This window comes from Protopterus annectens, chromosome 10.part0, assembly GCF_019279795.1.
Source record: "Protopterus annectens isolate FY-2018-M chromosome 10.part0, PAN1.0, whole genome shotgun sequence".
Taxonomy (NCBI): Eukaryota; Metazoa; Chordata; order Ceratodontiformes; family Protopteridae; genus Protopterus; species Protopterus annectens.
The window spans coordinates 1,355,276,631-1,355,303,273 of record NC_056744.1 but is presented as its reverse complement, the minus strand read 5'-3'; the positions used below and the strand labels follow the sequence as shown (position 1 = coordinate 1,355,303,273).

Sequence of the window (26,643 nt, the reverse complement as noted above, 5' to 3'; positions counted from 1 at the left end):
GAAAAAAAGGATGATAGGAAAGTGATGAAATAGGGGCAAGCAGGCGGAAAACATACAGAAAGGCTGGTAGGGATGTGCAGGACAGGTGTAGGAAAGGACCATAGCGCTCCATTTCTTCTACAGCAACAGCTGTGCAGGTTGCAGACAGTTTGGAATATAGAGCCTCTGATTGCATTATAAATCTGTTGATTGATGCATGTAATGATTAAAGTATGTCTAATGGACATGGGTGCAAAATGGAGAGCTATGTATGGGGCTCTTTTTTTGTTTTTGTGGGACAGATGCCTATTTTCATTGAGAGAGTAGAATGTTGGGGAAGGGATATAGGTACATATGGAGAGGTAAGTTAGGTAGAAGAGGTAGCATTTACAAACACACAAGGCAGCATACAGGGGTGGTGTATGAGACATGAGGGGGTAAACACCTTGGACGGGGAGGGTTTTGTGGAATCAGAGAGCCATGTGCCCCCAGATGGCAGTAGTGAGACTGAGCTCCCCACTCATGGACAGTCAACACTGCTCCTTCATTGCCCCAAAGGTGCCTGTGATGGGGGCTGGGTGCAGGGGCCACCTTGCCCCACCAGGTTCACTAGTCTGCCCTCAATCCAGTGCAGGTGGTCTTCTTAGCCATGGTGCAAAATCCTGCTCACCATCTACCATCCCTGGTAGCTGTTGCTGGGTGATGACACCTTCTCTCAGCCTGCTCCAGGGGGATGGGCCCTGTCCTCTGAGGCAGTTCCACCCATAGTTGGTGCAGGACCAGCAGAGGGGGCAACACCATGTTGGGTCCCATATGTGCTGGGAGTTGTTGTCACAGCTGGCTGAGGTAGGGTAGGTGGATCACCAGGAACTGGTCTACCCAGTGGAGCTATGGTGCTGAGGTTTTTCAAAGTGTATAAGTTAGTAATGAAGAGAACATGTAGTTAGTTATAACAGCATGCAGAACATTACACATAACCCAGTAACATAACATTGCATAGCATATAGAACACATCAATAAGTGGGATAACAGTCAGTATTGTAACAGCATGCCCGTAGCAGTTACAGCATAAGGCTAACAACATAGGTAGTTCAACAAGGTATGTTAGTAGGCAACCATTGTAATACCTAACAATAATAAAACACAAGGCCCAACATAACATTTTGAGAACAATATATGTTAAAAATAAACCAACCTGATGTATAACAATAATAAATTATAATGCAGATGAGAGGTGGGGAGAGAGAGAAAAATACATGCCATTACTCTTATATACTGTACAGGTGAACTGTGCATTAATACATGGAATGTAGGTGTAGATAATTAACCCCTAGAGGGTGGAAATATGTGTGATATGTGCAGACCATATCAGACTGCTGGGTTGACTACTTGCCCCATATACAGTTGCAGATGGTATATTTACAGTCTATAGCTATTACCATTTCATACTTGCCTGCAGCGGCATACCTAAATCAGGAATGCATATAGCTGAAATGTAATTGTTAACACAAGACAGTCCTGAGATACACAAAATACATTGGGCGTTCCTATTATTGTTTCAGGTCTTAGTGCAGAAAAAAATATCATAATGCATTATATCATGTAGTACAGCTCCACATCTACAGTTTAGCAAAACACTATTATCAAACCTTCAGTCACTTAGTGGTATTATTCCTGTTTGTACTTCACACCAGATGTAATACTCAATTTCATGACAAACAGCCCCAAATAAACACATTTTGCACAACACAGCTTTATTTGGGATGATTTCAGGCACTGATTGGTATATATCTACAGTCTTTATTTGAACTGTTCATATAATGCAGGTGTTGCACTACAGCTGTAATTCTACAATTAATGCAGTAGAACCTTTATTTCCTTAACATTATGATTGCAGTAGAACTCATCTTTATAGAACTGTACCTAGCATTACTCAGTTATATCAGTCCAGGTCTATGACCACATTCATTGCAGTACAATCAACACTGAATATACCTAGTGGCAGTTACTAATTTACTCTTTATTGTTTATATGACTATAGATTGCAAGATAACATCTGTACTCACCACACTCACAGAGCAACCTGGCCAGGTGCCATGGGTGGTCCTCCAAGTTGCGAGCGCTCTCCTCTAAAGCTGTAAGGAGAGAAACACACCATTATGTGCACCTGTTTATCACACATTCACAGTAGAATTTGGTAAAACAATGATAACAATACTTACAAACTGGTGGGACATTCCCATCTCTAGCATCTTGGACCCAAATGGCCAAGAGATCACTCTTATGACACTTCAGGTCATTGTAATGATGATGCACCTGCTCACCTGTGCAGGGGATACCAGTTGCACTGATGAGATCACATGCCAGCTGGTCCTAGGCCTCCAATTTGTTTTCCAACCCCTGATACTGGCCCTGCAGCAGCCGGACTTCATGGTATTTTACAAGGAGTCCAACCATGACCCTGGACTCCAGAATGCCCCACCACTGTGCCCAGAAGCACGTGCCCTCTCCAACTCCTGCCATACTCTCTGCCAAGATCAAACTCCAACAGATTCTGGCTCTATTTCCACCCATTGCACTTAAATAAGGTAGTTGTCTTACCCTTTAGTGCCATTGGGCCATTATTCTTAAAAATGCGACACTTCGCTTAGCACCAGGCAAACCCATTGAGCTCAGCTGAGCAGTGCTTAAACTAGCAATGCAGAGCAATGCTTAGTGGTGCACAAACCAGCTTAGCTGGTCTAAGCAGTGCTTAAATGGGCATTGAGTGCTTTGCACCGCTTAGCAATACTCAAACCAGCGAAGCACTGCTAAAATATTCCTGGTTTAAGCAGTGCTTGGCAAGGCTTAGCTTTGCTTAGCAGAGCTTAGCTGAGCACAGCCATGCAGAATTTAATAATACATTACATAATTGTATAATTGCAAAAAAAAGGTTTAATAACATGTCTGTATATACGTACATTATTCCATCAAGGGTTTACACATACTTCTTACAACCGTGGATTTGCAACATAAATGCTTCATACCCTGTCTGTGTATTCATACAAATTTCAGTCAAGGTTTAATACTACTTCTCATACATGTGTATTTGCAAACTAAATTTAATAACCTGGCTGTGTAATCAATCAGAATTTAATTGGGATTTAAAAGATGTCTCATACTTGTGTATTTACAAAATAACCTGTCTGGGTATTCAAACCCTGCGCCTACTGCACATTAGGCTGTCACTCTAACCATTTGGCTACATGGTCATATGAAATGGTGTGATACATTTCCATATATTTCACTGCACTGTGCCACACAAACCTGCTCAGCCATGTTTAAACTTGACCTTTCCTAAACAAATGTATCTGGTTTCTATTTTTAGATGTCTGGCATGTGTCCATTGCCAAGCGCCATGTCACACAAACACACCAAAAAATTAAAAAAAATAAAAAAATTATAAAATTATTTAATTTTACTGTTTTGACAGTGCAAGGGGGAGTGTTACTCATTTCCAGACACAGTAACACATCCCCTATACTGATTCACTAACCATGTTACACAGCTCTCCCTCAGTAATGCACCTTCATCAATTTGCAAGGTACACTGCTGAAGGGGATCCACATACACAGCCACAGTACCTTCTGTGTAGGCCTTCCACTATTCCTATGCAGATTTTCTTAAATCTCCAGGCAGGACTAATGCTATTATTCAGCAACTGAAACGTTTGCAGGCTGCTAAAGCCTTTCCCACTGCTTCACCCATTATGCATTACCTGAAGACACCCTTATCAAGATGATTTGCTGTACAAAGTGTAATAAAGCATAATGGTGATCCACTAAAATGTCAAGAATAGGAAGAGAAAGAAGTGTTTGTACATAAATGGAGATGGAATCACTCACCCAGGCATCATACTATGCTAAGTGCATAACTCTTCTATCTAGTGTGCAGAGGTTAATCCTCATTAACAAAAGGAGGCAGTCTTTTGTCATCTTGATGATCTCTTTCATAGAATGCAAATTCCGATGACTTTGACCTTGAAGAAAGACACAGACCTGGAAATCATTACATGCAATATATACTGTCTTCCAGGAGTATTCCATGAAATTTAGGTAGCTGCTGTACAAATATCATCCAAGGCTGCATTTCAAATAAAAAGGAATAAGCAGTACATACAGCTCTAGTGACATGGGCATCACATTCGGGGACAAAAGCTTTTTGTAATTCTCAAACATTTAAGGCAGTCATCCAGTTATCTGAGATTTCATCTGAAACTTTACAATTACATTTTTTTTAGGAAAGGATATAAACAACTGAGGACTTTTTCTGATTGACTTGATTGTGAACACAAAGACCACGACTTACATGTGTGCATGTGTCTGTGTTTGAAGCAGATCATTGTAAGTAGTTACCTCACTGAATCTTTTACTGACCATGTTCACACCTTCATTATCAGAGATAGAATCAACTCTTTAAACAGGTGTGTAATCTCTCATCTTTCAACAAAGATTCTACCCTTAAATTACTTAACTAAAAGCCCATATACTTCATCCCCTTGATGAACCTACATCATTTTTCAACACGACCATCTTATCTTTTAAATGCCGATGTCTAAAGACAAAACCCATTCCCAGATATAAAAAAAATGTTATGATCCAAACAGAAAACATTTGAAGGCTATGGCTAAAAATCAAAACAGACCCAGTCTGCAAATCTTTAAAAACTCAGGAATACCACAAGATACAAAATTAAACTCGATTAAACACCCTTCACAAATCTTAAGAACTCAGACAAACATAACCCAAAACTCTTTGTTCTGCAATCAATAACCTCCTACATTCTGGCTGATCCAATCAACCTAGCCCAACCACCTTATCACTAGCTTCAACTATGGCCTCCCAGTTCAACAATCATTTCCTTCAGACTGTTGCCTCCGTTCGTGAACATACAAGCTTATTAGATTCTGCTACTACCATAACACGCTCTGTTGCTATCTCCACCTTCACCTTCAACCCAGGTCCTATGTCTAAAAAATCTACTCCCCCAGTTAAAAACTACTAGCCTAGCATAACCTAGATAACCTACCAACTGAATACATAAAACTCACTGATGACACTCTGGTATATCCTATATCCATTTTTATAAACCATTAAAGAGAATTATGTACCCAAAAAATCTATATCCTACCTCTTCACAGATGCAGTAATTCCACCGAACATTTAAATATAGATCCATCACCATCCTATCACTGTGGGATTAAGTGATTCAAACTCATCTCCTCGATTACTTCAGCGACAATAACTTTGTGTCAGTCAGACAACATGGTTCTCACCCTCACCCCAGTTACCATCTCAGCTGAGTTATTTTCATTACATCCATAAACCAAACAGAAATGAGAGGAACCTTGTTTCTGTTGTTTTCTTAGAGCTTTTTAACTTGGGACTTCAGCTATCTGTCTAACTGATCTCAGTCTGTAAAATGGCTGAGCACCTACTCAGCCATTCTTCCTAACTCAGTAGAATTTCCCCAAGGTTCCTTATTATGCCCCTTACTTTTTCAACATTTTCATAAATTACCTTCATACTATAAAAAAATGCAACCTCCACGCAGTATGCCAACAACACACTGATTTGCAGTGATAATAACATTCAAATGCTAGAGAGAAAAACACAAGGGTTCATTACATCTGGAAAATCATAATTAGCCAACTCCCAGCTCTTTCTAACCCTTTAAAAAGGTAAATTAATCCATTTCACACCTCAGCAACTCACCTGCGAAAAAAATATTTCTCAAACACCTCCTCAAACAACACTATAATCATGTTCATTTTCCATAGACTGATGTTAGGGGTGACTATTGATGAAAATCTAAACTTCAACATTCATATAAATGAAACTGTTAAAAATCCTGAGCAAAAAGTAAAACCTTATATAGAGTAGCAACTTGCTTTACTAACTCTACTAAAAAAAATTCTTGCATCAGCATTCACTCTCCCAACCCTTCTTCATCCTACTGCCATTTTGACTAACCTACATGTAACCCAGACCAATCTTCTAGAGCAATGATACAATAACACAGTTAAATTTGATGGTAACACACTCTATAAAGCTCATGACTGCCTGGCACTCAAAGAACTCTCCTAACTAGAGCTCTCACACTACTTAGCTCTATCTCAACTATTCATATCCCATAATCTTATTTAAATCCTTACAACTGCCTTATCCTAATTAGCATCATCCAACCATGCTCTCCAAAAAAGATCTTTCTCTACTACAATAAAGGTGTTTCTTGTAACACCCAAGGCAAATGCCAAAAATTGTCTCAACTCTTCTGATGTCTATCTTTTGACATCAAGCAAATAAACAAATATAAGCCTTTCAAAGACTAACTCAGACAGCCCTTTAGAAATAAAGAGCTATGTCCATTCTTCTTTGCTGATTAAGCCACTGCCACCTCTCAGGCTTCTCTCATTGCACCCTTACCTGGTTTTCAACACAACTGAGGTTGTTCATTCTCATATTCCAATTCTCTGCACAGCTCTTAATTTGCCTAATTGGGCTAACATTTTGTATTATTCTGCATCTAGCTGTGATTCTAAGACTCTGTTCCTACACACTCTGACCTGGGTCTCTCCCTTTGCTTTGTAGCATCATTTATTTTTGCTGCTTAGAAGACTATCAGCATGAGTCAGTATCTAGAACAGTATCAATCTCGTGCTCAGAAGTTAATGTTTTGGTTTATCTACATTATTCATTCAACAATGCACCATACTTAACTTGTAGAAATGCTGTTTAGCTTACTAGCTATTCTTGATTTAACCAAATTTAAAAAAATGTAATGAGTTTGACTAGTGTATTGCTGTGATGTGAAAACTGTATCTTCAATCAGAATATTGCTACACTTTAAATTTAACTATGTGTATTTTTCAGTTGTCATTATTACTGCTCACTGTATTTTGCCTTTTGTATTTATTCTATGGTAGGTCTGCATGCGGAGCTTTTCTTCCTGAGCCTTCACGAAAAGGGGCAATTTAAATACCCAGCCAGACTATCCAAGTAAACAAATGCTAATAAATAAATAATCTAGCCTACACATTTTAAATGTAAAGTCAAAGAACAGTAATAAGGACACAACAATAAAGCAGAAAATATATTCAAAATGACAAAGTGCAATTCAAGACAGTATGTGAAGTAAAAATGTCCATGGGCTGAGTTAGGAAAGATGTGGAAAGAATACAACACTCCACAAGCTATAACATTTAGCTGACCAGTCTGAAAGCAGAGTTTCAAACCACAACCAGTAAAATATATATAAAAAATACTAACGAAGGTTGCAAACATTTTGCCCAAAAGTTTTAAGAAGAAACCTGGGACCATCTCCTTGATGCTTGTAAAGCTGACACATGCATGACAAAGGAGATTTGGAGAAGTGCATTATAGGAAAAAGAGAGGTACTTAGTTGTCTGAGAAGGCTTCAGATGCTGAGCTGCATAAAACATGCAAAGAATATGGATCTCCCCATTCCTGATCAATGTTTGTTTGTTTGTTTGTTTGTTTTGGAGTAATAGTGTATCACTTTTACTAGTATTCTTGTAAATAAATGACTGACATGTAGCTTTGAAAACAATGAGAAAAGGCTGTATTGATGCCACAAATCCAAATTAAATGAAATAGTGTTATCTTGCATTACTGTTTTCAGGATATGATCCATTTCATCAAGGCCCAAAATGGATTAAATAGCAACTGATAATGGATGGATGGGAGGATGGGTGGATGAAATACTTCCTTTCCTGGCTCTTTTAATGCCATGGATGTTTTGTTCCTAATGAGTATCATTCTGTATTTGCCAGTGATGCAAAATTCAATGGTTAGCAAGTATTGCTTTTCTGTTCCATGCTGTTGTCTTCAAACTATGGACAAAACATCACATGCACTGGATTCAAATCATTAATAAACAAATACAGTTGTAGCAGCAGAACCTAAATGTTTGCTTGATATGTAAAAGAATATACAACCTACTTACAAGTCATGTTTGACACACTGATCTTAAAAGTCAAGCAGTATAGAATACAGACAACTTAAGATGTCTGATTTATAGTACATAATTATTTTTCTTGTCTGTAGAATTTGCAGAGAAACTTGCAAGCAGTTTATTACAAATTCATGTAAGCCACAGCTTAGAATATACAAGGAAAATATATTGGTTGTCACAGATGCCAGTAGTCGCTCCCATAAATGTATGGTTTGGATGCTTATACAAAATCATTTTGCCTCCTGGATTTTGTATAAAATAAATATTCTTTCTCTAATAGCAATATTACTTACAATGATCAAGTTTAATGACAAAGAATTCCTAGGCACTGCTTCAGTGTATTCAAAAGGCAGTTATTGGCATTGTTGCCTTCATTCTGTTCAGTGTGATCCACAAGAAAATTATGTGAATGAACGGCATGTGATATCCATGTCTTCCCATAAAATACTTGAAGGTCACTGACTAGTGTTATATTAGGCCTCTACAGGCTTCTTATTATTCTGATGGGGAGGGCCTGATTTATGCACATTCTGACCTCTGTCTTAACTGCCCTTTTCCTGCTGATTATTATATGAGCTATAACAGTGTCTTTTAAACAGACACCAACTCTACCGTTCTGTTTCTCTTTGTACTAGTTAAATAATTTTTGTCTTTATGCTCATTGTAGTTATTTGGCAGCTATTAATAATGCTTAAGTGGTGGATTATACAATTACTTAAGGGTTACATATTAATACAGACATTGCAAGAATCAGATATCAATTATCTTGAAATGCAAGCAAAACATTAGTGCCATACATGCAATCTGATAATAATTCAGAAAGAGTTGCAAACTTAAATTCAGGAAATAAATTTACCATAAATAATGTCTATGTAACTTTTTGGTTGTATCATATAGTTTTCTGTAGAAATTAACCCTTTTTATACCTGCCACACTGTGTACCCTCCAGCTGACCATTTAACACTTTCTGTTCCAATTATTCCTAATCTTTGTATAGCTATTCTCTCTCCACTCTCCAAAATACTACACTCTCAGGTCTTAGACTACCTCCTTACTAACAACCTCCTTTCCAGTACTCAGCATGGTTTCTGACCAAACCATAGCACCACCACTGCCTTACTCTCCTTTACTAACACTATCCTTCAGCATAAAAAACAATGGCTATCTCTCCTCTGCTACTTTCCTAGACCTATCTAAAGCATTTGACATGGTCCCACACAAACAACTTATCTCTGTCCTCAATAACCTATCCTTCTCACAATCAGTCACCAACTGGTTTCAGAGTTACCTGTCTGACCGCCAACAATCCATTGTATGGCAAAATTACATATCTCCCCAACTACCTGTCTCCATAGGGGTTCGCCAAGGATCCATCCTTGGACCCCTACTCTTTTCTGTTTACACCAATAATCTAGCCTCTGCCACCAAACATGGCACACTCATACAATACGCAGATGACTCAACCATCATCTGCTCAACCCAGTCCCTACCAAAACTGCAAGAAGTCACACAGGAAGCCTTTTCCTCTGTTGAAACATGGTTATCCGATGCCCAATTAATACTCAACCCAAACAAAACTAAACTACTCATCTTCCAACCCACCAAACATACTCAAAACAACTCTCACTTTAACATCACAGCAAAAGACAATACCACTATATACCCAACTGAACACACCAAATTGCTAGGAGTGGAAATAGACAATAAACTAAAATTTGACATTCACATATCCATGACCATAAAAAAAGCCCACAAAAAACTAGGAGCGTTATACAGAAATAAGCAATTTCTCACCAAAGCAGCAAAGATTTCAATAGCAAATTCCCACCTTATCTCCACCCTACTTTATGCCTCTCCAATATATACCAACCTAAGGCAATGTGATCTAAACAAGCTAGAGACCTGCTACAACAAAATCGCCAAATTCGCCACAGGGGCATCCTACTGTAGTCACCACTGTCTCTCACTTGCTGAACTGGGCTGGCTTGAACTCCCTCACCTCCTTCAGTGGTATCAACTCTCACTCGCCCACAAACTAGTAAACCATCCACTAAATGTCCCATCCCTCCAGAATCTATTCCAACCCTATCGCACCACCAGACCACTAAGATCCAGCAACAAAAATCACTTGCAAATCACTAAAGCCAGTAACTCTGCTGGTGAAGCACTATTCTCTTGCACCATAGCCAAATTATGGAACTCACTCCCACCCACAATTACCTCTGTACCGTCATGCACCCACATCAAAACTTTATTAAAAGCGCACCTAAAAGCATGCTAGCTATGCCCTTGCAACTCCCACTGTAATATCATCCACCCCATCCAACCACTACCTTTCTTTCCACTCCACTAACTACCTTGATTATAGCAAGCTCAGATGCTTATAAGACTAGCACTTATTATACAGCAGGAACTTCTCATTGTAACATTTGTTAATGTCTGTTATGTACTTCACAGATAAAGATTCTAGTTGTCTACTGATGTAGTATGTTCTTCATCTGTAAATATGTTGTAAGTAATTGCTATGTTAAATTGTTAATCACTATGTAATCCAATGTAACTACTGTCTGTTTATTTTACTGTGGAGCTTTTCTCCCCGGGCCTCCGCTGAAAATGGACCTACATGCAGTCGGACACTCCCGGTCAACAAATTTAAATAAATAAAATAAAAATAAAATAAATTGTATCCCTGGTATTAACCCCAGTGCCAGAACCAGCTTGACCACATGGGAAATGGGGAAGGGAATGAGGAATGTGGCATGGTCCCTTCACCAACAGCATATATGAGCAGTTGTGTACACATGGCACTTTCTGCAATGCACTAAGGGGGCAGATCAATCGATATAACAAACATCATCAGATGCAATGTCAGCTTCAGCCCAGTCCCATAATGCTGATTTTTAATAGCAAGCTGTCCTGTATTTGTGATAGTCCCTGTATAACCAGGGAGTGCCTAATTACAGAAAGAAATCTTTTCCCCTCCTTCCCTCCCTCTTAGATTGAGCAAGCTAGCCAAATACCATTCTTTCCCACCCCACCCTCCCTGAGTCCTCCTGCAATGCAAAAAGGAATCTTAACTTGAATTAAGAGATGTAGAGAGGGTTGAAGGTCATGGAATGAGATGTCTGGTTAACTAGTACCAACAGTCAATGCATGGGTTATGTATGTATATATGTATGCATGTAGGATGTATGAATTTATTAACTAGGCTAGAGCACTGATCCATGTGGACCATTTTCAAGGTCAGCCTGGGGAAAATACATAAAAGAAAAAGAAGACATCCCATTATGATGTTAGAGCACATACGTCAACAAGCAAGGAAAACATTACATTAATTTCATCACAGCTTGATATCCTTATTGCCATGTCAAAACATCAAACATTATGATATAGATGTAGATTATTTAAACCACAAACATAAAAGTGAACTCATAGATTTACTACAGAAGGGAACATAGTTTTCCAGTAATGTGGTTATTTCTCCCTATTTAATCATTGTACATCATGCCTAGTACACACCATGTGATGATGTATGGGAAAAGCTAATGAGAAACTAGGGAGGTTATGAGGTAAGATTGTTACTGGCTGAAGAAGGAAGAGAGGGATGTGACAGTTAGTGAGGTAGAGAAAGCAGAATACATACCAGAGGGTATAGCTGTGAGAGTTATGGTCAGTATCTTCTTGACTGGGTAGGTAAGTTCTTATTAGCAATCACATTTTATTTATAAGTACAAGAGATGAAGAAACATTTAGTCAGGCATGATGGCCATGGCTATCTAAGGATATTTCTGCTGTTTGGACATGCCACATATATTTATCCATACATTCTTCCACCTCATCAGTTCTTTGGGTAATATACCTTTGTAGAAGGAACTGGTATTTTAGCTTTCATACCTCTTAAAAGAATAGATATACTTAAACTCTTTGTTTCAATTTCCTTGCAAAAGCTCCTTAAAACATATACAGTAAAAATGTTGATTTGGAATATTTCTGTTTAATAATGGTTCATTTTGCTCCTATGGGCTGTTGCAGATGAATGCACCTGTTTAGTTATAGAACACTTTTTTTCCAAAGGGCTATTAAAAGAATAGACATACTTCAACTCTTTGTTTCAATTTCCTTGCAAAAGCTCCTTAAAACATATACAGTAGAAATGTTGATTTGGAATATTTCTGTTTAATAATGGATCATTTTGCTCCTATGGGCTGTTGCAGATAAACGCACCTGTTTAGTTATAGAACACTTTTTTTCCAATGGGCTATTGCAGATCAATGTACATTCATTGGATGTTCCTCATCTTTCCATGTTGAGACCTAACATGTGTTTGTCCTAGCTGTCTTGTCTTGCTTCTAATCGAATCCCTTGCCAGAGACCCCACCCAGGGCATTTAAGGAAGAGGTACTGATTACATAATATCATCTGAAAACTGTATTTCTTATTTTGCCTTATTGTGCATGTAGAGGGTATAGTTGTAGTCAATAATTTTCCTTACATTACCTGCATAGAACACTTAGGAGATCCACAGTGGTGGTGCTGCGGTAGCGTTGTCACCTCACAGTAAGACGCTGTCCGGTTCGATTCTCAGCTAGAGCGTCTTCTGCATGAAGACATGCGTGAATGTGCATACCTTCATTGAAGGTTGTGCATCAGGGCTGGTAACTTGGCATGTAAAAATCAACTACCAATCATTAGCAGACCGGAGTTCCAGTGTGGCAACACTTAACCGGGAAAAGCCGAAAGACACAAACAAACCTGCATAGAACACTTAAGAGCAATTGTTACAAGTACATTCTGCTTCACGGTTTGTATCGTCTGTATTATCCCATCATCCTCTTCCCTTCCAGCACCTTGCTGGTTACCATATAGCCAGCCAACACTATTTTGAATATATACCCACTTCCCACCAAGAAGATTCCCATGGAAGGAAACTGTCATCCATTTCTGAATGCAGGTCACTGGTATGATTGGAGGTAACATTCCTATGAGTGTACTGGACATGACATCAAAGTAGTTTTCCTTTCCATCATAGTCACATGATGTTTTTGTCCAAAACTGTTTTATTTTTCTTTAATATAGTAGAACATACTAAATTGACAAAAAAGTTACAATGTTATTTAAAAAAACAGTAAACTGTAAAACGATCACTTAAATAACATTATATACACTATATACAACAAGTGCTACAAATCATCTGCATAGTATCTCTTTTGGAAATAAGAAATAACCTTTCTAGTTACCTACAACAGTTGAACTAGAGTAACTTAATATCTGAAATTAATCTTTTAATATATGTTCTAGGAGAAGATTCCAATACTGCTGGTAATAATAGCATTTATTCATATCCTTTGTTATGAGTTTATGTGAGGATATAGATATTTAGCAACCATATTTCTGAAGCTTGTCCAAGTCAGTTTATTTGGTTCTAACCAATTCTGAGTAATGTATAATTTAACTAAAGCAAAAAGGGTGATTATGATATGTAGATTTAGTTTTGGGAGTTTATGGATAGAGATATTTAGAATGGCAAACTCCCAAGATAGGGTTGATTTTTCATATCCCATTTTTTCCAATCTTGCCTTCAGGGAGCACCAGAGGTTGTGTGTACAGTTACAATTGTGACAGGAGCAGTGTGGGCACTGAGGAGTGATTTCTGGGTTAAAAGTATTGAGTTTTGCTGGTGTATAGTACACATTGTTATTTATCTTTAATTGTGTATAAATAAGATTTTTGAATGGAGTCAATTTGAGGTTAAATTCGATGGCTTGAGATTTTTCTTCCTTCGTGAGTTCTTTGTTCATTTCGGACCAATACTTAGAATGTAATATAGATGACGGGAATCTGATTGAGGTAATTAACTTATTTAACAATATAACATTAATTAACATTTGATATCATCTTTTTTTGCAAGATAAAGTTTTAAATAGTGTTATATGGGTAGTGATGTCAGGTTTATTTACTATCCGTGATAACCCTACTGCCAATCATGAGCAGACAGGTGATCGACTGTGGCAACTCCTAACCGGGAAAAGCCGAAAGAAGAAGAAGAAGATTGCTGTCAGTGCAGATAAGTTATCTCTGATTTGTCTAAGTATTATGGTATAGCCCTTATGTAAATTTAAGGCAAGTCCAACTTTTTCTCCATATTTCAGAATATCGCATAGATTACAGTTTTTAATTAGTGGGTATGTTTCCAGGTTTATCATAGTGTTATTTAATTTGATATTTGGGTTCAGGCAGACAGGTTGTAGTAACATAAGGGTCTCTTTTAGATTTAAAGTTTCCAGGAGATTTTGAAATGTTCTGATTTAGTATATTAAAAAGCGATGTAGTTTCAGCTTCTTACAGTTTTCTAGCTCATGGAAGGGAAGAGCTTCTGGATTAATATTAGACTTTTTAACATACTCATACCATATTTTTACCCAAGAAGGAGACCATTCTTTTGTATTGGGGTTAAATTCTGAAACTTATACTATTCTGTTAGAACAGATTATATCATATTACAACTGGAAATCTGGCAAGCCAAGGCCCCCCTTTTCTTTGGAATATATACCTTTTATATAGCTGATTCTAGTTAGTTTTGGGTGGCAAAAAAGTTTAAACAATTCTGCATTTATTTTATAGAAATATTTTTTTAGAATGGCCATAGATGACACATTAAATTGATAAAGTAGTTTAGGTAGAATGTTCATTTTAGTTATTGCAGCTTTGGATACATAGTCACATGATTTGTGTGCTGCATTTAACCAACAACTCAAGGAACCACAAAAATGGAAGAAACCACATTATTCCAAAGAGTAAAACTACAGGAAGACTGAATATTGACCATTATTTCATGTACTATAATTTATGTTTCAGGTGCGTGTTTATGCAGATGCTGTGATTAATCACATGTGTGGAGCTGGAGGCCAAGGTGGCACCAAGTCTACTTGCAGAAGTACCTACTACCCAGGAAAGGAAGACTTCCCTGCTGTGCCATTTTCTAGCTGGGATTTCAATGACAGCAAATGTTACACAGAAAGTGGGAATATTGAAAACTACCAGGATGCCACTCAGGTAAGAAATGCTGTTAGTCCTGCATTGTTTTTAGTAAAAAAAAAATCAAATGTTGTTGAAAATGGTATAAAAATATAAACAACATTATGGGCTCGATTCCAAAAGACTTGCTTCTCAGTGTAAATAACTACTTACATTAAGAGCAGGTCTTTTGAAATCTGGCCCCCAGTGTAAGCCTATTTATAGACAGGCCTTACACCCATGTATGTCTCTTACAATGAGGCCAAGTATTTCAGAATCAGTGCAGACTTAAACTGAGAGCAAGTCTTTTGGAATATGTCTCCATGTAAGTAAGAGCAGTGTGGCCTTCCCACATGATGTTAGTGTACGAGTGTATCAAAGATGAACATGATGTATTGTCCTGAGTAGTAAAGTCCATCAGTAAAAGTCCCTACAGCTGTATTTAGCAAGTGTTACTAATACTTTATTCAGCAACATGAGTTTTACTTTAATATACATATCTAATAATTTGTGTTGATGAAATTTTATATACACCAACAAACTCACATGGTTCATAAAACAAACCCTTCTAACAAAAATGTATTTTCCGTTAGTCATGTTCTCAACCAAGTATAAGTAACAAACCTATGAAGATGGATATCCTCCTTACCATATACAATACACAATCATACAGTTTGTGATGCAAAACTGTGCTATTTTCACATTCTACGTTGTTGATAATAATGGCCCACTGGAATATTTCTTGAAGATGAAAATCCCTGTCATGACATCATGAAAGATTCAACCCAGATGCCTCACTACCTAAACTGAGGTATAAGATATTGTATTTTGATGTTAAATGTATCACCATGATTTCCAGAAAGACAAGTTGTCGACAAGGCCTTGCTGGTGGAGTGCATTACAACGATAAATATCATGTGTGATTAAGTAGTGGTAAGACCACAATGTAAGTAAGGAGCTGCTCTTACAAAGATTTTTTTTTTCATTTTTTTAATTACTCAGAACAATTTTTAGACATATATACATTATTTCAAATATTGTTATGAGATCATTTTGGGTGCAACTTTAGAGATAAACTGAGTAAACACTGAAAAATCAAAGAGCATAAAATAAAGTTTCATTTTATTTACAAATGTATTTACAACATCAGTATGTAGAGTGCAGCTAAACATAAAATTAATTGTAAAACAATGATACTTTAGTAAGTGTTCAGTTCACTTTAACCATTTAAATTAATTATCATTTTCATGATTATGTTAAACAAAGTGTATTCAACTTGTGCTGTATTTTATTAAGTATAATAGTCACAGGTGCTGCATGAATATGACATATGGTTTATTATGATATAGTGAGACATATTATTTTAAGAACGGAAAGATTAAATTCACTAACAGTAAAAACAAGGGCTGTAGCAGGAGGTCATTCATTAGGATGCAAAGTTACATGGAGATTAAGAACATAAACTGCCTTGAATTGTGATGTTCTCTTCTTGGCATGACATGATACAACATACCCCATGAGATAACTGCCCTCTGTTAAAATACTTCTGTAACATACATTTGTTCAATTCTGGGAACACAGAGTTGACAGCACAGTATTTTAATTAATATATGCCAGCACACAGATTTACTGGCAGCAGAATCACACCACTCCTTTCCATGCCTAGGCATTTACAAAATGCATTGCATGGAGTGAATCACTGATATCTGGCAAATAATCCTTTTCCAACCATGTAAGCTAGGTGGTCATGGAAATGAATGTAGATTTATGTCAGCCAGTCAGTACACAATCAAACACACACACACATTTCTACATACATATATACATGTATACACACACACACACACACACACACACACACACACACACACACACACACACAAAGCAGTGACACATACTGTCTTATAGGCAGTTGAATGGGTTACCACTTATTCTGACCATTGTTTATTTTTGGGGGACAGGTTCGAAACTGCCGTATGGTTGGCCTCCTTGATCTTGCACTGGAAAAAGACTACATACGTGGAAAAGTTGCTGAGTACATGAACAAGCTGATTGGCTATGGTGTTGCAGGATTCAGATTGGATGCTGCTAAATACATGTGGCCTGGTGATATACAGGCAATTATTAATAGGCTAAATAATCTGAACACTCGTTGGTTTTCTAGTGGTGCCAGGCCATTTATTTTCCAAGAGGTAAGTTATAGCAATCAGAAAACAGATAGATGATTTACTATTTTTTTCTTTTCTTTTTTAAAAATATCTTAATTGGCAAGCTCACAGGCAAGCTAGTTTAATAACACATTGAATCAACCAAATATCCAGCCATAGACACTAGGAATGTAATAAGAATCAAATGAAAGGAGCAATCTGCCCAGTAACTCTCAGTAAGATTCATAAGTTCATAGGTTATTATCCAGTTTTAAAGGCCGAAACCCATTTAAAAACATTGACTCCATGAAATTTGAGTTGTTTCATTTTTGAACCAGTTATCTAGACCTTTTTTGAAATTAGTCAAAGTGAGAGTTAGTTTGAGAGTATAATAATAGTGGATGGTAATCTATTGCAATTTTTAAATATAGTTTCCACTCCTTGAAGAATGCTGCTTAGAGATAACAAAGTTGATGTTTCTGTGTTTAAATGTCAAATTATTAACACATATGGCTAAGATAAACAAAGACTGTAAGATATCATCACTGAATTCCTTGAACTCTGATATTGCTTTCTGTCTAAAATCTCTCTAATGGAGTGATTACAGTTTTAATTTCCTATATCAGGGTAATCCAAGTGTCTAACAGATGGAATATGCTTTGTAAACTGACATTGTACAGATTTCAGCTACAAGTGCTGTACTGTTTGTATACGTCAAAAAGGTGTTATTCAATCAAAGTGTATGTGAGACTCATAAAGTTAGATCAGATGACATTCATCCTTGAGAGATAAAGATTTTAGCATAATACCCAGGCAATGCATAGCCTTTCTTTTTATAGAGGTAACACAAAAATCAAAGACAAGCTTTGATCTTTAAATTCCTTAACTTCTCTCAAGGCTGTCCTATTCACAAATATTGACTGTAAAGGATGCATTTGTCCAAAATACTGAATCTTATATTTGTCAGACCTAAAAGAAAGACCGTAATCATTGCTGAAGTCAGTTAACACTTTGTTTATGCTACTTAAATCATTTATAATTTATTTTCTGTGGGTGTTATTCATTAATGCAGCAGAATGCATATTGCTTGTTCAAATTAAAGTCAGTGTACCATGCCATATACCATTCATAGATGACCTCAAGATACCTTGCAACACAATGAAGTAATGGCATACATAACTGGACTTGGACCTCACCAGGTAAGCAGTGGTTATGTAAATGGAGATCCACAGTAGAGTCTGTGATTGGCAAATAAGTGAATGCAGGCAGCACCATGGAATACAGTAGGAAAGCTACATAACTTCATCAGTTCATAGATTTTTACTAAACTAACGACCACCAGGGTTTTTACAAGCATACCCATGCAACTCAGCCCACTTTTGTCTCAGAATTCCATGGATGCCTATATGGTAGAGTATGTTAATAAAGAGATAGCTAAGGATTATGTGGGTGGGGTATGTTAGATGAGGATTAATTTACTTACTGTCAACCTCTGTCCATCATTGACATTGTGGCCATACTGGGAGTTAATTTGCTATTTTATATTTAATGATCAAGGTTTCTTTTACATAGGGTCAGGGATGAACTCTGCTTCACGTAAAAGGAGAGCTTATTCCATAGTGCAGGGATCCTTTGAGGCACATATTGGTCCCTCCGGCAGGTTCTATTTATGTTGCAAAGTTCAGTTCCTTGGATTTACTTATTTATTTATTTATTTAATACTTGTTAACTGGGTTAGTCCATCTGAGCTGAAGTAGCCCTTTTTCAGTGGAGGCCTGGGGAGAAAAGCCCAGTACATTAAAATACAATAGAGTTTACTAAAGCAAAATTGCATATATGTTGCAGAAGCAATATTTCAATAAGATAATCAAAAAAAATTTTAGATACTTAAGCAAAAATTACTTACAAGCTATGGTTTCAGTGATGACAATGAGAGTAAGGACTTGTTCTTACAATTTTGTAGTGACAGTTCATTTTTGACCTATGTTACTATCAGGTATAGACAACAGAAGATAATTCAGGGAAAATAGGTTGGGTTAGAAGCATAAGTTTGAAACTTAAAGAAAATGTTTGAGGATGGAGAGATAAGGAGGGATAGAGGATGTTAATATTAAGAGAGTAGAAGATGATAAAAAAGTTCATGGTCTGATAATGGGCAGTTTGGTGATTGGAAGGCAGTTTATGGAGGGTGAGTGCTGGGGCAAAACCAGAGAGATTTCAGGTGTTCTTTAGCAGCTGCTTTGAATTGTTTAAGATGAGATAATAATCTAGTTTCAAGAGGAAGTTTGTTCTATGCTATGGTTGGATGTTTGCTATAGAGGTTACATACAATATTAGTTTTAGGCTTACAGACAAGTAATAAATCTTGGTCTGAGTTACGGAGTGACCTAGATGGAGAGTTGTGGTTATATAGCAGGATATGTTTGGGCAATAGAGTGGTTTATAAAGTATAGAGTTTATAATCTGAAACTGTGAGAGAAGAAGGAGATTCGGTAGCTCTAGCCAGTTTAGAAGTTTAGGAGAGATGCAGTGATGGGTTTTGTAAGTATGTTGTGCAGCAAATCTGGCTACCTTGTTATAGTTTGAGTGTAGTTTCACTAGAAGTGTGGTATTAATGTCTGTAAATATGTGGGATCCATATAGTAGACTAGGTAGGAGATAGGTGTGAGATAGTTACTTTTGCTTTAGAGGTGAGGTACTTTTTGTTTCGGTATAGATGGCCTAGTTTCTGATGAGGTTTCCTGATGCAGTTGTTGATTTGTATATCAAATTTAAGTTGTCATCTATAGTGACACCTAAGAGTTTAGTGCTGGATTCAGCTTCTGTTGGAGTCTTATTTAGAGATAGTATAGAGAAGGTAGTTTTAAGATGGCATAGATTTTTGGGGAGAAAGAGCAAGAGTTTGTTTTTAGGGTTCAAAATAAGGTGGTTATTGGAGAGCCATGTTTCCACTGATGTGAAGGCAGCCTGGGTAGCTGAGAGGAGTTTGGAGGGAAAGTCCAAGATAGTGATCACTGTAGATTCATCTGCGTATTGAACAACTGATGATTGAGGGCAAGAAGTATAAAGAGTAGGCTGGTTAAAATATTAAACAGTGGAGGACCCAAGAGGATCAAGTGTTCGTGATGGTGTTGGTTTTGTAGATTTACAAGAGATTTATCAGAGCTGGATCTGAGGATGTCTTATGGGATAGGCATAGGTCAACATTGTACAGAAGTACAAAGGCACAGTATCTCAGTATCGATCCACTGAGGAGTGGTGATAGATTTGTCTAACATATTTTAGCAACAGCATCATCATTCCCAGGAAGTAAAATTCTTGGTAGGATAGATTTGATCTCAGCTCATTTCTTAAGAAAACGGATTATTATTTTGAAATCTGTTAGTTTTTAGTCTATATCCTTGGCTGTGTAGCTATTTTTATTTAGCTAGAATGGAATGTCACTTTATCATAACCTGCAGGTGTGATATCATGGTCATTCTCCACTTCTAGTAGGTTCATATGTTGAGTAGGTCATGACACCATCTTCTAAAGGTTGACTATGCATTCCTATGGGTCTATATTATGAAACCAAAAACCTGTCACAGCGAATACCACAATGCCGACACACATAGCCCAAACCGCAAATATGCTGAACCCCTAAACCGCAAAATTTAAAATCTGGAATCATCATAGTCGGCCAACACCACCGTTCGCTACATACTACATACCCAAACATAATAAATGAAACACATACATACCCTAACCAAACCCTACTTCTAACCCTACACTAAACCTTACAAACATTACTATCTATGCACTTACCTTAACCCGCACCCTAACCCTAAGGTCTGTAACTATCGCACACTTACCCTACAAACATATACCCAAACAAAACAAATAATCCACACACATACACTTAACAAAACCTTACTTCTATCTCTACGCTAAACCTTACATACATTACTATCTATGCACTTACCTTAAACCACACCCTAACCCTAAGTTCAGTAACTATCACACACTTACCTTACAGAGCTATACCACAGATGGGCCAACCATGGCAGTTCAACATTTCATTTTTCGTGATTTTGGATGTTCACCGTTACCGTAGTTCACGCTATAGGTGTCGCTCAATTTCGATTCACTCGAACGGTGTCGCTCAATTCTGATTCACTCAAATGGATCTTCGGTCTTCTAATAAACACCCCATTCCTATGTGTTTGCTTTCACTTACAGAATTTTCCATTCCGCTTCAAGTCCATGATTCTGAAACAATATTAACATGAGTTATTTAATCAAAACTATTAATTTTGTCTTAAAACTTTAGTCACGGGATGATAATACAAGAAAAACTATTGGATGTCATCTTTATTTGTCCTTAACAATGACAATTTGCCAATGTTTGCAAAATATGTCTTTGTCATGGAGGGTGGTGGGATTAAGTGTAAAGCTTTACAGATATGTGACCCTAAACTGGAAGACTGAAAGAATATAACAGATGTGAGGCTAAGAAGGAATGAATGAAAAGCCTGAGGATGTAGAGAAATCATCTGGGAGATTGTCATCTGGAGATATGGAGAAAGTAACCCCATGGAAATTTTCTCCTTATACTTCATATACATACATATAAAACATGCCGTTCCTCCACAGTCTAAAAGGATTCTCCACATTGGATCTGACAAACAAATAGAAGCTTTCAACTGCCCAAAGCAGTTACAGTAAACTTGTCAGCTTTGCAAACAAAACAAAGGCTGCTGTGAGTGTCAGAGGGAAGACTTAAGGCTGGCTATTTGTAATATTTTGATAGCTGAACATTTGGCCTAACTCCAAATGTACTTTACTTTTAGAATGACAGGACAAAAGTATTTTTGTCCAAGAAGCACACATTTGGAGATGAGATCATGTGACTGAATGACAGCATTCTGCATTTCTGTGGGTGAGTAAAGGTGGAATGAACATGTCCTTTAAGTCAGTGTGTGAAGCTGTGGCACACTGGGCTAGACACTGTTCTGCCCTCCTTAACACTTCAAGTTAGAGAACAGGTACTATGATAAGTAAGAGCACCAAAAGGAAACTCAAGGTCCCAATTTCATAATGTCCTGTAAACAAATTGTGGGGGTTGGGGTTTTTCCCCAGTACTTCAAATATGATATCACTGAGAAATAAATTCAAAGACCCTTTCAGTTTGGGAAAAATAGAGATACATCAAGTACCTGCAAAATTAAGTTCTTTGATTACCACTCACTAACAAATCTGTATGACTAGGCGGAGCCTGAATTGCTAACTGAAAGCAACAGTATTTTAGAGCTCCATATAACTAGTTAAATAAGACAGGATTTTTTTTTCTTCAAAGTATAAAATCTTATAGATAAAGGAGTACTTTACATAATTAGAAACACTGGTGAAGTTTTACAAATAATTTCCTGTCAAAAACCTTGGAGATATATTCACTTGTTAAAATGAACAACTTAAGGAATTCTCACCAGGATGCTGCCTTAAAGAAGAAACTACAGCAGATGACATCTACCCTGCAGGAGATGTCTTTGAAGATGGATGATATTAAAGAGAATTTAGAAAATCTGAAAGCAAGCAGTCAAAAACAGGCTGACACCTTCAAGGAAATACTACAACAACACCAGACAAGGATAACAGGAATAGAGGTTTCTCTAAATGACTTAGAAAGCAGACTTAAGGAAGAGGAAACACAGAAAGAACTGCTTATTAAACAAAACACTTGGTTGGTTAATAAAGTAGATGACTTGGAAAATAGGGAGAGGAGAAATAACATTAGGATTTTCGGATTACCTGAAAACACAGAAGGTGAGGATTTTATTTCCTTTTTATCAAGATGGATCACTGACTTTTTTAAATTTAAAAGAAGGACTTTCCTTTGGCATTGAAAGGGTGCACATAGCTTTTGGGAAACGTGCCACTAACTCAAACTCTCCTCCTAGGTCAATAATTATCAAATTTCTTTCATACTTGGACAAGGAACTGATTTTAAGATCTGCTTGGAGGAAGGCACCTCTAAAATATAAACAGAGCCTGATAAGATTTGATAACTATTCATCTAAAATAATGGAACAAAGGAAAAAAGTGTGGCCAATGATAAAGTTTCTGAAACAAAATAACATCAAGGCACAATTTGCATATCCAGCTAAGATAAGAATACTGTATGCCAACGAGATGAGGACTTTTATTGACTTAGAGGAGGCCTCTTCATTTATTAAAACTAATAATGTGATTACTTTACCAGGAGATATGGATTGAATGTCACCTTCTCTCAAGAAAACAAAAGAAACAAATGTCTGGGCAGACGTCAAAAAGAAGACGCAAAAGACTGATACTGTTACAGCCAAATCTCTCAAAGTATCTACTGTGATATGAATTGTTTTAACATTACTTTAAAGGACCACTTTTACTGCTTGGAATTTTAAAACAAAAGTAACTAGCTACTGGAATCTTTATCTATATTTTTTGAAAATAGATGACACATGAGAGTTTTCACATTACCTCAGGTATGTAAAACAGGATGCTTTTCTTTCACAGAAGGAGGGTTATATAGCACATAAAATATTTATACTGTAAATCAACATACATAGTATATGTGCATTTTCTCTTAATTTTCTCTTTTCTTTCTCTCTCTTCTCTCTTTTCTCATTATTTATTTTAACTGCATCTTGTCTCCCTTTCTAAATTCTCTCCTATTTACTATACTAATATAGTCTGTATATATTTAATAACTCACTATCTATACATAGATAAATAATAGTCTAAAATAATATAGTTTTAAGGTAGACGAATTGGAATAGTGAACTTAATTAATTGTTATTACAATATTTATTAGATTAATGATAGTCACTGTTATGCTTATTGGGATTGGGGACATGTTCATGATTAACTCTGAAATATTCTGTTCATGTACATATGTCCTTTGAATTATTTATTTTTAGTATTAACAAATATATATATATATATATATATATATATATATATATATATATATATATATAAATAATAAATAAATAAATAAAAAGGAGGGAAAAATGTACTGTTGGCTAATAGAAGTGAAGCTTTCTTCACATTCTATTTTCGTTGCCATAGCAACAGTAAACGATTGCTGCAGTTTCTAAGGACACTATGAACCTGCGAAGTGCATTTAGCCTCACAGATAACATATAATAATAAAAAATCATGTTGTTTAGTTATTAAAATGAAAAACAACCTAAGCAAGGTAAAATAAATACATAATAGGACTAATTGTAAATATTATAGCAATAACCCACGCCTGGGTGTGGGTAATGCTGGATTTACCCACGGTTGGCGTGGTTTGGTCCCGAGGGCGAAGCCCAAGGGACCAAACAAAGCCAACCATGGGTAAATCCAGCATTACCCACACCCAGAAGTGGGTTATTGCTATTATACAATGACATTATTTAAGAAAAGAAATAATTACTTTTCTTAAATAATGGCATTGTATAATGCCTGTTTACTGCCCTTCCACAGCTGTCTGGTATTCTGCGGCAGTTCTGATGTACAGTGCAGTACATCAGAGCTGTGGGCAAAAGCAACGGAGAACGCAAGATCTCCGTTGCTTTTTTTTTACTGTTTTGCTATGTTAAATGGGTTTAACATAGCGAGACAGCTTTAAAATAAGCAACGGATATCTCCGTTGCTTATTTTAAAGCTGTCTCGCTATGTTAAACCCATTTAATATAGCGAGGCAGCTTTAAAAAAAAGCAACGGAGATCGCAAGATCTCCGTTGCTTTTTACACACTATGTCGCTATGTTAAAGGAGTTTAACATCGCGAGACAGCTTTACAAAAAGAAATGGAGATCTCCGTTGCTTTTTTTAAACCTGTGTCGCTATGTTAAACTCTTTTAACATAGCGAGACAGTGTTTTATACTAACGGAAAAAGTCCGGGCGACCGGACCTTTTTCCGTTAGTATATTGAGGGATTTACAACGGGCACGCTGGTTGGGCTGGCCAATCAGCGTGCACGTTTTAGGGGAGGCATTGTATAATTTCTGATTTATCCTCATAGGATTACATATTCCTGGAAACACAACTGAAATGTTCCCAAACTACATGTACACTTAAATGTAGCTCCTTGATTAAAAAGTATTACTCAGTTTAACATGCTGATTCCACAAGCTATCTGCATTGTAAAAGTTGCATTTTATTTGTTACTTGAAATTGACAGTCTCTAGAGCACATGAAAAGATACATATTACTTTTTGCAACATGTTATCTTTGCAGTTACCTCACGCTCAGTACAAACTCACTTGGCGACTGATAGCTATTCATTTAAAATATCAGTTTAAATATTAAATGTGCCCTTGAAATGCTATTGACATTTTGACAAAATATAATCTGAACTGTAAAATGAATGACGAAAGAAATGAAGTAATGCATAGATTTCAAAGACAGTTCTTGACAGTACAGTATAAGTAAAAATGTATATTCACAAGGAAGTATTGAAATGTTTTAGTCTTCCAGTTAAAATAGCTTATTATCAACATTTTGCGATATCAGAAAGTTTGAAGAGCTAGGAAATTACTATTATTTGTCTTTATAATGATTATTAGACAGATGTTAGACTCTGCTTTGTTTAATGAATTGTGACACATGTTTATGAGGAAAAGTGGACTCAGTTAGATGTTATTACAATAATTATTAGATTAATGGTGGACACTGTTATGCCTAATGGGTAACGGGGCATGTTAGCGATTAACTCTGAAATGTTTTGTTTATTTACATACTGTCAGTTGAATTATTTCCTATAATATTAACATAATATATAAAAGGAGGGACAAATGTACTGTTGTTTGTGAGAAGTGAAGCTTTCTTTATATTCTATCAACCGTGTGAACAATTTTTTTTTTAACACTCATTGATTAGGAGCCGCTATATTTGCATTGTCATAGCAACAGAAAACAATTGCGGCAGTTTCTATGGACTTTGTGAATCTACGAAGTTCATTTAGCCTCACAGAAAACAAATAACAAAAAAGTAATGTTGTTTAGCTATTAAATTGAATTACAATCTAAGGAAGGGTAAATTAGATAACTTAATAGAACAACTTGTAAATACTTTATAAATTACTCACATTGGACTACACATTCCTAGAAACTCAACTGAAATGTCCCCAAATTACTTGTAAACTTAAATGAAACTGCCTGTTTAATAAGTGTAACTTACTTTAACAACCTGAATCCATAAGCTATCTGCTCTATATATGCTAAATTATATATGTCACTTGCATATGACAGTCTCTAGAGCACACGAAATAATACATATTATTTTTGCAGCATGCTATATTTGCACTAACCATACATTCTAAACTAACTCAATTGGTAACTGACAAAGTTATTTATTTGAAACATCAGTCTAAATATTAATTGTGCTCTTGAAATATTGTTGCCGTTTTTACAAAACAAAACCTGAATTGAAAAAGGAATGATTTGAAGAAGTGAAGTATTATACAGATTTCAAAGACAGCTAC

The 26,643-nt window shown here is 36.5% G+C and overlaps 1 protein-coding gene across 1 annotated transcript in view; it reads left to right on the top strand.

Annotated features, from left to right (window-relative positions):
- Positions 1-5,780: 5,780 nt before the first annotated feature.
- LOC122814277 (alpha-amylase 1-like) overlaps positions 5,781-26,643 on the top strand; it is a 129,152-nt gene continuing 108,289 nt past the window's right edge. The window contains exons 1-3 of the mRNA XM_044086869.1: positions 5,781-5,879; positions 14,848-15,045; positions 16,968-17,198. Coding sequence (XP_043942804.1) covers positions 5,781-5,879; positions 14,848-15,045; positions 16,968-17,198 — 528 coding nt within the window. The remainder of the gene's footprint in view (positions 5,880-14,847; positions 15,046-16,967; positions 17,199-26,643) is intronic.